The sequence below is a fragment of the Erinaceus europaeus genome, chromosome 9 (genome assembly GCF_950295315.1).
Source record: "Erinaceus europaeus chromosome 9, mEriEur2.1, whole genome shotgun sequence".
In the NCBI taxonomy this organism is placed as follows: domain Eukaryota; kingdom Metazoa; phylum Chordata; class Mammalia; order Eulipotyphla; family Erinaceidae; genus Erinaceus; species Erinaceus europaeus.
Window position 1 is genome coordinate 8,515,168 of NC_080170.1, and position 14,744 is coordinate 8,529,911.

A 14,744-nucleotide genomic window follows, 5' to 3' on the forward strand; every position below is an offset into this window, starting at 1 on the left:
TGCATTGAGACATGCAGAAGAATGAAACCGAACCACGACATCTTTCTTAAGACTTTTTCATTATTAAGTTTGACAAGATAGAGAGAAATTGAGGGGAAAGTGGGGATAGTAGGGAGAGTGGAACAGAGAGTTACCTGCAGGCCTGCTTCACCACTTGTGAAGCTCCCCTCCTGCAGGTGTGGACCAGGGACTTGAACCCAGGTCTTCCCCCCCCCTTTTGTTGCCTTTGTTGTTTAACATTGTTGTGGTATTGATGTCATTGTTGTTGGATAGGACAGAGTGACATGGAGAGAGGAGGGGAAGACAGAGAGGGGGAGAGAAAGACAGACACCTGCAGACCTGCTACACCACTTGTGAAGTGACTTCCCTGCTAGTGAGGAACAGAGGGCTCGAACCGGGATTCTCACACTGGTCCTTGTGTTTTGCACCACGTGCGCTTAACCTGCTGCACCACCGCCCAACTCCCTGAACCCAGGTCTCATGCACTGTAATGCGTGCACTCAGCCAGGAGTGCCACCACTCAGCCTGAACTACTGAATCTCATCAACACACAAATGTAAACTCCAAATTGATCAAACCTGGACGTTAGACCAGAAACCATCAGCTCTTTAGAGGAAAAGACCAGGGGACCTCTTTGCAACCTATGTTTCAGAGGCATCTCCAATGGCTCAAACCCAAACACAAGGAAAACTGTGCAAAACCAAAATCGAGCCAACAGGACCACATTAAATGGAAAAGCTTCTGCACAGCTCAGAGACTAAAGGCTAATAACCAACGTAGATCAAGAGCTCACTCAAACTCAGCAAGAGAAAAAAGAACAGGAAGGGCCTGTTTCTAGCTGTTCTCACAGACCTTGACACCTCTGGGTGTTTTCTTCCTGGGATGAGAAGGCCGGACTTCCCTGTGAGTCCAGCTGGCTGAACCACATGCCCCTGGGGACAGGCAGGTGCAAGGCTCACAGGTGACACAGCAAGTGACAGATGGTGAACAACTATATGGAGGAGGTCTTGGCCCTAAGGCTGCTGGCGCCCTCGTGTGGACAGAGAAGGTACTGCATCTGCCGAAAGGCCTGGGGCTGGGAGCAGGCGGTGCCCACAAGAGGCACTGCAGTGCCTTCTCGTGGACAGCGAGGGTATTGCCTGCAGCGGGAGGGATAAGGGCTCCCCCAAGTCTCTGAGGCGAAGATCAATGTCCAAGAGGACAGAAAAGGACCCAAGTGGGGGCTCAGGGATAATGGGAGGGTCCCTTGAAATTCAGGAACCACTCAGAATATTAACCACGTCAATCCCAGGGATGGGAATGATCAGTTAACAGTAAGTAGAATTGCTTCCTGTGATTTGACAACTACTGGAAGCTTTACAAGGATCAGTGAGGAAAATAATAGAGGAGACAATGGCCCATTCCTTGCAACTCTAGAACTAAACATGATTCCAGTATCAGCAGCCCTAAGAGTGATGGTCTATTAAAACATAAAGACCCAGTATTAACGATCGACGTCTCACCGGCACGTGGGGTTCCTCGCCTCGCTCACCTTGCCTTTCCAGTCAGAAACTTCTGGTGACACAAAGTATTATCACTAAAGAAGATTCTAACACTATAAGAGCCCATGTGACAAAATACAGATTTACTTTTTGCCTCCAGGGTTATTGCTGGAGCTCAGTGCCTGCATTATGAATCCACTGCTTCTGGAGGCCAATTTGTTTTCTTTATTGGGTAAGATAAAGAGAAATTGGGAGGGGAGGGGAAAGACAGAGAGGGAGAGAGAGAGAGAAAAAAGAGACAGACACACACCTGCAGACCTGCTTCACTGCTTGCAAAATGACCCCCTGCAGGTGGGAAGCCAGGTCTTGAACCGGGATCCTTGCATCGGTCCTTGTGCTTCGTGCTATGTGCTTCATACCTGCCCACCCCCCACTACAACAAAACAGTTTCAATGTTGTTGTTTTCGCCGGGCTGGCTTCACGGGCGGGTAACAGACGACCCGGGACTCATGGCTGGGTTGTACGCAGTATCTCTTTATTCATGCAGGACGCAGTGCAATCTATACCAAGCTAAGCTAAGCTAAACTACAAACAATCTTGTCCTTATAAATATACTAGCCCAGTAGGGTGGGAACAGGATGCGACGCAGAGAGGGTGGAGAGAAAAGTGACTGGTGAAAATCAGGGTGTGACAAGGAGAGGGGGCAGAGCAGGCAAGAATTCTAGCACTGAACCACCAATGCCCTGGAGGGAGGGTGGTGCTTGTTAACAGTGGTTATGTAAATAGAATGAAGTGGTTATGTAAATAGAATAGTGTTAAGCAGGGGGGATTAAACTAATGAAACAGAAGGGGTTTTAGAAGCATACCAACACAATGTCTTTTTGAAAATGTTCATTTTATTTTCTCCACCAGGGTCTGTGCTGGGGGTTTGCACCTGCACGACCCCGCCACTCCTGTTGGGCCCTTTATTAATTTTTTTATAGAGAGTGAAAAACAGAGACACCGAGGAGACACCACTCCAGTGCATGTGCTCCCACGTGGCGATCAGAGCCTCAAACCCAGGTCCCTGCATGATGAAGCTTGCGCTCTCCTAGGTGAGCTCGCTCCCGGGCCCAGCACAGATTCTGTCAAATAATTTTTAGCTGACTGAAAAGTTGCAGGAATAGTCATACTTTCTAGACATATTTTTAAAGTTTTTATTTCCCATATTTTTCATTGTTGTTGTAGTTATTATTGTTGTTGTTATTGATGTCATCATTGTTGGATAGGACAGAAAAAGGAGAGGAAGGGAAGAAAGAGGGGGGGAGAGAAAGACAGACACCTGCAGACCTGCTTCACCGCCTGTGAAGCGACTCCCCTACAGGTGGGGAGCTGGGAGCTCGAACTGGGATCCTTCCGCCCGTCCTTGCGCTTTGCGCCACGTGCGCTTAACCCGCTGCACTACCGCCCGAATCCCGTTTTTTATCCAGTGGGTGGATCGTCTGTCTGTATTTTGCCCTACCCACTTCATCACTCTCTCTCTCCATGTCTCTCAGAGCTGTTTGGAAGTAAGCTGCAGGCATGAGGCTCCACCTCCCACACAGCCCAGCCCACTGACCAGAGTCAAGCGCATGAATGAGGAAGCTCTGTTATCATGTCAACTTTAGGCCTCATACACGTGTCCCAGTTGATGGGGTTTACATCTCTGTGTGTGTGTGTGTGTGGGGGGTGTCGGCTGGGAGGGCACAGGACTTGCATGTCTGCGGCTTCTGCACATGATGCCCAATATACCAGAGTGGTGCTCTGGCTCCTCTGTCTCTTATACATGAAACTAATGAATTTTTTTTAAAAAAGTCCTTCATACAGTAGATGAGTGTAAATGTTTTTCCTCTGCCCAGAGCTGCCTTTGTCATGTGGGCAAAGCTGCCAAGGATGGTTCTGGGCAGATGCCCTCACCAGCAGTCCCAGAACCCCACCTCCCCAGAGCCCTGCCCCGCCAGGGAAAGATAGAAACAGGCTGGGGGGGGGGGGTGGGGGTGGATCCATCTGCTAATGTCCATGTCCAGTGGAGAAGCAATTACAGAAGCCAGAACTCCCACCTACTGCACCCAGAAAAGAATTTTGGTCCATACTCCCAGAGGGGGGAGAAATGTTAGGGGAAGATGACCAGAGGGCTCTGAACCCCAATTCCATCAGGACCCAGAGAGAGGAGAGGAAAAAAGGAAGGACACTCAGAAGTAGTTAGAGGTTTAGGTGCGACTTAGAAAGGAAGGAAAGGCAGGACCATAGGGGGAAAAGGGGGGTGGGGGCGCGAATATGTATATTTATAGATGATAGTCATAGAAATAATAGTCAACCCATATCTGTGACCTTGGGGAAATTAATGGAGAGAATGGGGACACAGAATTCCGGTGATGGGAATGGTGTGGAATCATACTCCTGTTATCTCCTAATTTTGCAAATCAATATTAAATTACTAATGAAATAATGATTTAACATTTTTTTAAAAACTGCCAGGGAGGGAGTCGGGTGGTAGCGCAGTGGGTTAACGCAGGTGGCACAAAGCTTAAGGATCCGGGTTTGAACCCCCGGCTCCCCACCTGCAGGGGGGTCGCTTCACAGGTCTGCAGGTGTCTATCTTTCTCTCCCCCTCTCTGTCTTCCCCTCCTCTCTCCATTTCTCTCTGCCCTATCCAACAATGATAACATCAATAATAATAACAACAACGATAACTTTAACAATAAAACAAGGGCAACAAAAGGGAATACTTTTTTAAAATTAAATAAAATATTAATTCCCTTTTGTTGCCCTTGTTGTTTTATTGTAGCTATTATTGTTGTTGCTATTGATGTCATTGTTGTTGGATAGGACAGAAAATGGAGAGAGGAGGGGAAGACAGAGGGGGAGAGAAAGACAGACACCTGCAGACCTGCTTCACCGCCTGTGAAGCGACTCCCCTGCAGGTGGGGAGCCGGGGGCTCGAACTGGGATCCTCACGCGGGTCTTTGCGCTTCGCACCACATGCGCTTAACCCGCTGCGCTACCGCCCGACTCCCGGGAATAAATCTTTTAAGTAAAATAAATAAATAAAATAAAAACTGCCAGGAAGTGGTTTCAGGACCCCCCCCCCAGCCCCCCAGGACCCCGAGAAGCTGAGAAGGGCTCTCTGCGGACTGGGGCTCCCGGAGGCCCCGCGTCTCAGCCCTGCCCTGGTGGCGGAAACACAGCCGCGGAGCCGCGCGGTGCAGAGGCCGCAGTCGTGCGGGTGCGGTTCGGATCCAGGAGCCCGGGTCCTCCCAGGAGGCGGCCTCCCGCCTGGACCGCCAGCATCCCTGCGGCCTGGAGCCTCCTGGGCGCCCCGGCCTCCCGCGCTCCTCGCGCGCCCCCTGGTGGCCGCCGTTGGCAGCGCTGCGCGGGAGCTCCGGAGAAGCCAAGCTGGGCGGCCTCTTTGAACGGGCCCTGGGACTCCCCTCCGCCCCTGGATCTTTCACTCTCCCATGAAAGGAGGCAGCTGGCCCAGGCTGTGGCGCTCCGGGTTGAGCACTCAGGTTACAGAGCGCAAGGACGGGGGTTCAAGGCCCTGGTACCTACCTGAAGGGGGAAAGCTTCACAAGTGGTGAAGCAGGGCTGCCGGAGTCTTTCTGTCTCTGCCCCCCTTCCCTCTCCATGCAATAATAAGTAAATAGATATTTAGGGGGGGGGAGAAAGAGGCAGTCTTCTTGCTGAGCTGCTTATGCAAAGCCAAGGCCATTTGGAAAAGTCCAGCATCTGGCTACTAAATACAGACGTGGATATTATTATTATCACCACTGCAGAGGGGCAGCCCAGAACGCTGCAGAGGACCAAGTCTGCGTGGCCCCAAGGGAGTCCTTGGCTCCCAAGGGTCTGTGCTTTGATGATGGAGTTTGCTGGCTGGGGACCTGGGGACCCAGGGTCACCCGGCCCCGGCCACCATTGGAGCTGGGGCTGATGTCCCCTTTGCTGTGGGCAATGGGAAAGATATCATCAAGCATTTACATAGTCAGTTTCTATCATTTTACCAAAGATTCTTGATCTTTACTTGAACCGTACAGGAAGGCAGTGTAGCCTCCGCAGCTGGTTCACTGTCTGTGCGAACAAAGGACCTCAAACTGGAGACCAGCCCGGGATGCTGTGGCCATTGGTGAATTCTGTGTCTAAACACTTGACAGGTAACCCTTACCCAATTTTAGGCCGAGAAGCTACCCCAAAGGTGGACCCTCAAAAGCTGCCGTCCTGAATGGTAGTGACGTTAAGTGCCCTGGGCTACTTGTCTTGTGCCAAGACAACACTTGGGTGACCTTGGGTTTGGACAGACTCTTGAAGATTCTCTAGGACTGTGCGACTTCTACTTTGATCTTGGATGAAGCAGAGAGGCTCCTCTGCTATTTCCCAGGCAGTGTGATGGTCAAGGAAAACTGATCACTTCATCAGCTGGGGAAAGAGTTCACTGGCGAAACTGTCATCCCAAGAGTGGTCTACACCAAGCAGAGGACGTGCGGCCAAGCAAGGAAGGACAGTCCTCGTATCTAGTCACTATAGGCATCTGGCTGCTGGGCGTGGCTGGATGACAGCGGATCTGAGACAGCCAGCTCTGGAACGAAGTCTTCTCCAAGTTCTGCCTTCACCGAGACAGTTAATTCCAGGTGATCCTTCTCTGAAGGGCTGAAAGGTGCTTCCTCGATTTTCACTGCCACGTTTGCCTGGCCCTCTGTCTCAGAAGGGAGCTCTAAGATGAGGGGCTTGGTGTAAAATGAATCAGTTCATTTTTTTAAATATTTATTTCCTTTTGTTGCCCTTGTTTTATTGTTGTAGTTACTGTTGTTATTGATGTCGTCCTTGTTGGATAGGACAGAGAGAAATGGAGAGAGGAGGGGAAGACAGAGAGGGGGAGAGAAAGATAGACACCTGCAGACCTGCTTCACCGCCTGTGAAGCGACTGCCCTGCAGGTGGGGAGCCGGGGGCTCGAACCGGGATCCTTATTCCGGTCCTTGCTCTTTGCGCTACCTGTGCTTAACCTGTTGTGCTACCGCCCAACTGCCGAATCAGTTCATTAATGGCTTCCAGCTTGACTGATGACAACCCCAGCGATGGAGAAGGGCATCTGAGGAACATGACTGGGTCCAAGCTGAACAGAATGCCCAACAGGATATCAGACTCAAGAGTCTGAACTATCAGAGCTCTCCTGCCTCAGAGCCGGGACCCAAGATCAGTGGGAGGTTCAGAGAAGAGCAGCTGAGGGCTTTATTACAAAACCATAAGCCTTTATTTCGACGTTCCCGAAAACTACATGTGAAACCCCCAGAGACTTGGCGCTGGTAGGACTGTCCGGGGACGGCAGGACTCCCGGACCAGAGGCTCACAACCGCTTTAAAGCTCAGTGAGGGCTGAGGAGACAGCACAATAGTTATGCAAAGGGTTTGCACACCCTGGGCTCTGAGGTCTCAGGTTCAAGCCCTAGCACCACCATCAGCCAGAGCTGAGCAGGGCTCTGATCCAAAATAAAACAAAATAAAACAACAACACCTCAGTCAGGGAGCTGATGCAGCCTGCACCTCTGAGAAGTACAGCAGCCAAGTCCTGCCCGTCACGCCCACCCCAGCCGGCTCACTGGAGCCGCACTCCTGAGGAGGGGACAGACCCCAAGAGCCCCTGGCATTCTCAAGTCCAAACATAAAGGCTTGCTTCAGGCCAGCCTCGGGCTGCTGTGCTTCTCTGCGCCTCTGTAGTGTTGACTAGCTGTCCCCGTGGGCAGGGTGGTGGCATCGTGCTGCCTGCCTTGGCCCCCAGCTGGCACTGTCCCCTGACCCCCACCCCTCAGAGCTGAGTCTTGGAGTCCATGATGCTAGGGGCCCGTCTTCATTCAGTTTGTTCCCTTCTGTAACCGAAACGCTCTGCTTCATGAGTTTGAGGAAGGTCCTGAAGGACGGCAAGCCTGCTCTGAAGAGAGAGAGAGACACCCTGTCAAAGCACTAGCTTTCCAGACCATGTGGACTTAACTCGGTATTTCCGAGGGACTGTATGGTCAGACTAGAGAAGACTTGCCAGTGGGTGCCCGCCGGGCCTGGGCCTTCTTCTCCCGCCTGCTGTTCCCACACAACCCAGCTCTCGCCCAATCCCTGAAGCTCCTCCAATCACTGGCCTCAGAGAGCCGGATTTTAATCTCCAAAGTGCAAATCTGTTGGGCCTTAAGCCACCCCCGCCCCTGCTCTGCTCCATCCTCCCTCGCTGATGCTGTGGTCTATTTAGATAATCATTGTTCTGCCTGAGACCCGCCCTGCCTGCAGGGTATTTATTAATCCCACCGGTTAAAACCTCCACAACAGCTGCTACGGAAGCTTTCTACCTCCCGGCTCTTTCATTTTCTCCACCCCCTTTCCTAGCCATTTCCTTTTCCGACTTGGCACTTCCGGTTCAAAATATATAAAAGCGTGGTCTCTGATCAATAAAGATGCATTGCGTTCCCGCTCTGCCACGAGTTCCTGGTCTCTCTCCCGCATCGCTGAGTAAGCAGCAGCCCAGGTTGGCTCCGGTCGAGTTCTCTCCAACCCAGAGAGCACGTGCCCGGGAAGAAACACCCTCACGCTAGCCCGGCACAAATCAACACATGTCCAGGATGCATTTCCCAGAAAGACAAGGCCCCAGTGGGTCTCCCTGTGGACACCGAGCACTGGCCGGTTTCTAAGCATCTCTCAGCCCTGGTGTTTGTGTCTGGTTCGGCTGGGTCCACCCACAGCTGATCCCTTCCCAAAGACAAGAGGAATGTGCCCCCCACCCCCACGGTGGCCCCCATCTCTTCTGCCCACAAACCAAATGCAAGGCCGGTACCGGGCTTAGGGAGCGTCCTGGGCCGACGCCGAGGGCTCCTGGCCATCAGGCTCCGGAGGGGGCGCTGGCACGGCTTCCTTCTTCTGGGCCGCCAGGAACTCGTGGATCGCTCGTTCTATCTGTGGCCTGAAGATGTGGTTCAGCTTGGGGTCCACCACCTGCGAGATGATTCTATCCACACCGGCTTCCAGCATCCCAGACCTTGAGGAGACAGAGCCGACTGTTTAGTTTTGATACTCCCAGGAGGGTTTAAACTGGGGCCCTCCAGACACTTCTCTCTTCACTTGAGCCATGAAGCCTTCACCGGCTCAGGGCAGCCACAGGCAGCTGCCTACAGTCTCCGACCCGCAGCCTCAGCTTCCTGGAGGGAACCTGACACAACGTGGTGGCCTGTCTTGGAACAGATGGGCACGGAGAGCCACCAGGGTGCTGAGCTGGCCCCCGGCCCTGCCTTTCATGACACCGCCAGCAGGGCCCTGAGCCATGGCCGTGACACCCCAACACACTCAGCCAACAAATGTGAAAGGAATGGAAAGAGGGAGCAGGCTAGAAGCATGCTGGCTTTAAGCGCCTCGGAGGCTGGAAACGGGCTCCAGATCCTTCCAGATATCGCCCAAGATCGAGTCAACGGGGCCAGGCGGTGGTGCACCTGGTTGAGGGCACACACTGAGTGCGCAAGGACCCGGGTTCGAGCTCCCGATCCCTATCCATAGGGGGGAAGCTTCACGAGTGGTGAAAGAGAGCTGCAGGTGTCTCTGTCTCTCTCCCTCTCTCTAGCTCCCCTTCCCCTCTCAATGTCTGATTCTATCCAATAATAAAACTTAAAAAAATGAACACGTCAATGCCTCCAAGTGCCGTTTTCAGACTCCTGGGGCAGAGCAGAGGAAGACAATGGTGGCAGGAGGCGCGTGGCAAGAGTTTGGGAGGGTCCCCGTGGGTTCAAGCTGAAGCGACATCCTCACAGAAGTGTGTTTCAAAGACCACCTGGGGTGCACCTTCTCCCAGCAGGCTGCCTGAGGTAAGTGGTCAGGTGGCGGGTGAAACAAAGGATGAGCCCAGTGCCCCCCCCCCAGCCTGCGCCAAGTAACCCCACACTGCAGGCAGGTGTGCACTAGACGGCCAGCAGTGAACCTCAGCTGGACCGGAAAGCAGAAAAGGAAATGAGGAGGCGGGGCAGCAGCACACCCAGCTGAGCCCACAGGTTCCTGTGTTCGAGGACCCAGGTTCAAAGCCCTGCTCCCACCTGCACGGCGGCTTCATACTTGCTGAAGTACTGCTGCAGGTGTGTCTCTCTCTGTTAAGAAAGGAAAAAGAAAAAAAAAAAAAAAAAGGCAGATCTGCAGTGTGGCCACCAAGCCCCAGCCATAACCCTAGTGGGGAAAATAAAAAGGCAAAATGAAGTTAAAAGCCACCTCACTCGTGGGGCTGGGGGTGGCTCCGCAGGGAGCGTGCCCAGATTTGAATCCTGACGCTGGCCGGGGGCACCGGGGGACTGGTGCTTTGGCATTTGGGTGTTACTCCTTCCTTCCTGCTGAGAATCCAGGGGAAGCCTGGGCTGGGAAGGCTGCCCGGTGGGGCCACACACGGCCGTTCTCTGGCTCCGCGTGAAAAGGCTAAGTTTCGTTAGTCACCTCGAGGGGTTACAGCGGGGCCTGGCTGCAGTGTGGGGTGGTGGTGGCGGGGGACCCAGGGGGCGGCGGCTGGCGAGCCTCAGGGCCGGGTGCCTCACGCTGTGGGGTGGTGGTGGCGGGGGACCCAGGGGGCGGCGGCTGGCGAGCCTCAGGGCCGGGTGCCTCACGCTGTGGGGTGGCGGTGGCGGGGGACCCAGGGGGGCGGCGGCTGGCGAGCCTCAGGGCCGGGTGCCTCACGCTGTGGGGTGGCGGCGCCCTCAGTGAGTCTTTCCTTCAGGCTGTGCTGCCCATCTGTTCTGTACCCAAGGACACATCAGCAGAAGTTCGATGGCCGCCGGCGTCCCCAGGAGCACTCCCAGGCTCCCACGAGCTCGCACGGTGCCTTCCCGGATGTGAACACGGGCACCTGCCCTTCAGACGCACAAGTGGGTCTGACGTTCGACTCGGGTTTTTGTGACAGTCACGTCACTGTAAGGACTGTGTCATAGATGGGGCAGTTGTTCAGTAAGTGATGTGTCCAGTCTACTCCCCAGAAGAGAAGGATGAGGATTTTAAGACAAGGCTCCAGGCATCTTTCTGGACTTTGGGGGCGTCACTCCTCTAGGCTGAGACTTTTGGTAGAAAGAGACAGAGGGGGACAGATACCACAGCATGGAGCTTCCCCTGGTGCTGCAGCCCTCTCCTGTGGTGCAAGGGCTTGAACCTGGGCCGTGGCAAGGCAGGCACTCTCTCAGCTGAGCTCCCCAGCCTTCCAGGCCTCCTTTGCTCTCAAGCTTCTTTCTTAACTCAGGCAGTTTTATAAAGTCTAGCTTTGTTTAAAAGGTTCCCATTCTGGCACTCACGGGGCATATGCAACGTGTTAGGTTTACTTAGTAAAAGTCCTCTTCTATTTTTAAGCAACTTTTCACATATATATATTTTTTAGATTTATGCTAGAGATGAAAATAGGATGAGAGAGGAGGGAAGAGGAGGGAGAAAGAGGGGCCACAGGTGGCCCTGCTCCACCGCTTGTGAAGCCGCAGGCAGGGACTGGGGGCTCGAACCAGTGCCTCTGCCCATGGTGACTTGCACTTTACTGACTGCGCCACCACCTGGCCTCAAGACCATTTCATTTTGAGGTCACAGGGAGAGAAGACGATGTAGGGGAGGCGCTGCCCCCCGCCCTCTTACTGAACCACGCTCTGCCGGAGCCCATTCCGCAGCTGGTTCTTGCTCATCGCAGGGCTCCACTCCTGCTTGTCCAGATGTGTCGACACAAAATTGTCCACTTTCTGCCTCAGGTTTTGGTAAGCCGGCTAGAACACGAGAGAGAAAGGAAGCGTCAGGAGTTAGTCACCAGAGTTCCGGGTCCTGAGAGGCAGCACGGAGTGGGTGGTACACCTGCCAGCAGGGCCCGAGGCCTGTATCTCCCTGCTTCCTTCTCCAGTCGCGGCGTGAGAGCACCGATAAGGGAGCGCACTGCTCAGTACACAGGGCCTGCATCACAGCTCTCTCTCTCTCCCCTCAAGCTCAATCTCTGAGCACTGTCCCCACAGCCTCTGAACAGGCAACTAGTGCTGCACAGAGAAAAGGAATTAAGTGCATGCAGCACCATGCACAAATGTTCCGGCAGAACTTCTACCTGCAGCAGAGTCAAGAGAGATCCCAGGAGTGTGAGGGGAACACAGCCTACTGACATGATCGGGCTGCAGACAGAGCCCGTGCTCAACAAGTCTGGGCCCTGGGCAAAGGGAAGGCTCAGCTTAGCTAGGGGGCGGCAGGCCTGACAGCATCGTCACAGAAGCCGACTCAAAAGGTTAGGAGGGTGGGAATCTTCACTCCACTGCTCGGGGTCTGGCTCTGGCAGTCTTAGTCACTGGTATCTTTTTTTTTTTTTCTTTTTTGGCCTCCAGGGTTATTGCTGGGCTCAGTGCCTGCACCATGAATCCACTGCTCCTGGAGGCCATCCCCCCCCTTTTGTTGCCCTTGTTGTTGTAGCCTTGTTGTGGTTAATATTGTTATTGTTGATGTCGTTCGTTGTTGGATAGGACAGAGAGAAACGGAAAGAAGAGGGGAAGACAGAGAGGGGGAGAGAAAGACAGACACCTGCAGACCTGCTTCACCGCCTGTGAAGCGACTCCCCTGCAGGTGGGGGGCTGGGGGCTCGAACCGGGATCCTTAAGCGGGTCCTTGTGTTTCGCACCACAGGCGCTTAACCCGCTGTGCTACAGCCCGCCCCCCATCACTGGTATCTTTCCCTGCATAGTTGGGTCTGGGGGAAGGGTGGTCTTGGGATTTACAGAGACATCAGTCTACAGAAAATGCAGCCCTGTAGTATTCAGCGGCCGCCTTGGAGATGGGCAGGATTTAGAAATCTTACGACTCACGAGGCAAGATCCACTACTGTGTGTGTCGGGGGCTTCCTCAAGGCCTTGTGCTCTCCTGCCAGATGGGTCTGGGGCTCATCTTCTGTACATCTGGGCTTCCTACAGCAGTGTGGTTAGTTCCCTCTTTCTCTTTTCTAGTTCACAAAGACCCAGGCTCAAGGCCCCACCTGCAAGTGGGGGGAGGGGCTTCACAAGCAGTAAAGCAGGGCTGCAGGCCTCTCATTCCCCCTCTCTAGCTCCCCTTCCTTGCCTCTTAATTGGTCTTTTATCTGTAGGTCTTCTTCCCTCCTCCAGTGCATCACTGAGCTAAGAAAGGAAGACAGGGAGCGCCCTCGAGCTCTGATGCTGCCTTTGCTTGCCCTGGGCCTCCTCCATTGTTCTGAACAGACGGGGAGGTGCTGAGGGGACTGGGGGCGCCTGCTGCACCAAAGTTAAGGATTCTGGGGAGAGGAAGGGGTTGGGTCCTGGTGCATGATGGTGGAGACGGACCTAGGCTGGGGGTGAGAGTTTTGCAGAAAACTGAGAAATGGTACACATGGACCAACTACTGAGTTTGCTGCCTACTGTAAACCATTAACACCCCCCCCCAATAAAACAATTAATTAATTAAAAGCAGCAGCTCTAGGCTCTAAGCCAGGTACTCAGTTCAGCGAAATCACAGCTCACACGAGGTTGGGGCCGGACCCACGTGGGCAGCGCCCTGAGCCTGCTGCGCACCCCCCCCCCAATATGGGGGGCTTGCTCAGGTCCCTCTGGCCTGGCCCTCCGCTCTGGGGACCCCTCCATGATCCCGGGGGACCCCTCCATGATCCCAGGAATCCCTCCAGGATCCCGGGGACCCCTCCATGATCCCAGGAATCCCTCCAGGATCCCGGGGACCCCTCCATGATCCCGGGGACCCCTCCATGATCCCGGGGAACCCCTCCAGGATCCCGGGGACCCCTCCATGATCCAGGGGATCCCTCCATGATCCCGGGGACCCCTCCATGATCCCGGGGACCCCTCCAGGATCCCGGGGACCCCTCCATGCGCCCGGGGACCCCTCCATGTGCCCGGGGAACCCCTCCAGGATCCCGGGGACCCCTCCATGTGCCCGGGGAACCCCTCCAGGATCCCGGGGACCCCTCCATGTGCCCGGGGAACCCCTCCAGGATCCCGGGGACCCCTCCAGGATCCCGGGGATCCCTCCATGATCCCGGGGACCCCTCCATGCGCCCAGGGACCCCTCCATGCGCCCGGGGACCCCCATGCTCTCGGGGACCGTCCCCGTTTCCCGCCCCCCATGTTTCCCAGGGAGCCCCCCGCCCCACCTTGGTGTCCACATCCGCCAGACAGTCTCGGCGGAAGCTGTCAAACAGGCCCCGGCTCTTGAGCTGCTCCACGATGAGCGCGATGAGCTGCGGGTCTCCGGGGGGCAGCGAGGCGGGGTTGAGGGGACCCCCGCCACCCCCCGCCGCCCCCGCCGGGCCCGCGCCGCCGCCCCCTGCGCCCCCCGCGCCCGCACCGTCCGCCATGGCCGCGAAGGCGGCAGACACCCAAGGTAGCTGCTGGTCAGGGCTCGGGGCCTGGGTGTGCTGAGGCGGCGGCTGCGAGGTGCCGAGAAGGCTGCGGAAGGGGCGGCTCCGGCACTGCCGCCGGGACGGCCCTGCTGGCGGCAGAAACCGCCCACTGGAACCCGGGCGCTCTCTACATGACGTCACGTCCGGCCTTTGCATTGTGGGGCGGGAGGCTCTCGGTGCGCCGCTCCTACTTTCTTATAGGCGCGCTTCGGCCGGCGGGAACTACAACTCCCGTCAGGCACCGGGCTCGCTCGGCGCGAGCGGGAGGGGCGGTGGCAGCCCTGGCTCCAGACTAGCGCGTGTCAGCTGTGCGGCTTGTGAGTCTCCTGCGGGTTACTGGAAGGTATAGCAGGGCGGGTTTAGCCCTCGGACATCCCGACTCGCTCTTTCTAAGCCAAAGAATCTTTTTTTTTTTTTAATGCATATGGTCGTTCCCCTTGGACGCTAAGATCCGGGGAATTTGGGAAACAGTCTACTAGCCATATTTCTACTTATTCAACCATTGTATTTCCCTCCTTGTTTTAATATTTATGCATGCTTGGGTTTTTTTTTTGCAGTTATTTTTGTTGATCTTAATTTTTTAATTATATTCATTTGCTTTTACTGGATAGAAACAGCCAGAAATCGAGAGGGAGGGGCAGATAGAGGAAAGAGAGACAGAGAGAGAGAGAGACCTGCAGCCCTGCTTCACCACTCGCAAAGCTTTCACGCTGCAGGTGGGGACCGGGGGCTTGAACCTGGGTCCTTGTGCCTTGTAACATGTGTGCTCAACCAGGTGTACTACCAGCCGATTCAATTTTTGTTGATTTAGCATGAGTTACAGTATTATCAGGTTTAGAATAGATTTTTTACACCTCTCCCTGCTCCTTCTCAGAGTCTAA

General features: G+C 54.8%; 1 protein-coding gene across 1 annotated transcript; it reads right to left on the reverse strand.

The window, feature by feature from the left end:
* Positions 1-6,722: 6,722 nt before the first annotated feature.
* On the reverse strand, positions 6,723-13,939 carry BOD1 (biorientation of chromosomes in cell division 1). The gene is made up of 4 exons (XM_007520858.3): positions 13,615-13,939; positions 11,109-11,233; positions 8,308-8,508; positions 6,723-7,419 (listed from the first exon to the last, which is right to left on the reverse strand). The coding sequence occupies exons 1-3, from the start codon at positions 13,816-13,818 to the stop codon at positions 8,313-8,315; spliced, it is 525 nt and encodes a 174-aa protein (XP_007520920.1). The 5' UTR covers positions 13,819-13,939; the 3' UTR covers positions 6,723-7,419; positions 8,308-8,312.
* Between the last annotated feature and the right edge of the window lie 805 nt (positions 13,940-14,744).

Bases quoted from the DNA above. Each gene is read 5' to 3' on its own strand.
- BOD1 (XM_007520858.3), bottom strand. From the start codon at position 13,818: ATGGCGGACGGTGCGGGCGCGGGGGGCGCAGGGGGCGGCGGCGCGGGC. The intron at 11,234-13,614 runs GTGGGGCGGGGG...CTCGTGTTCTAG, and splicing joins TGGCGGATGTGGACACCAAG to CCGGCTTACCAAAACCTGAG. The intron at 8,509-11,108 runs GTAAGAGGGCGG...TGTCTCCTCAAG, and splicing joins CTCCGGCAGAGCGTGGTTCA to GTCTGGGATGCTGGAAGCCG.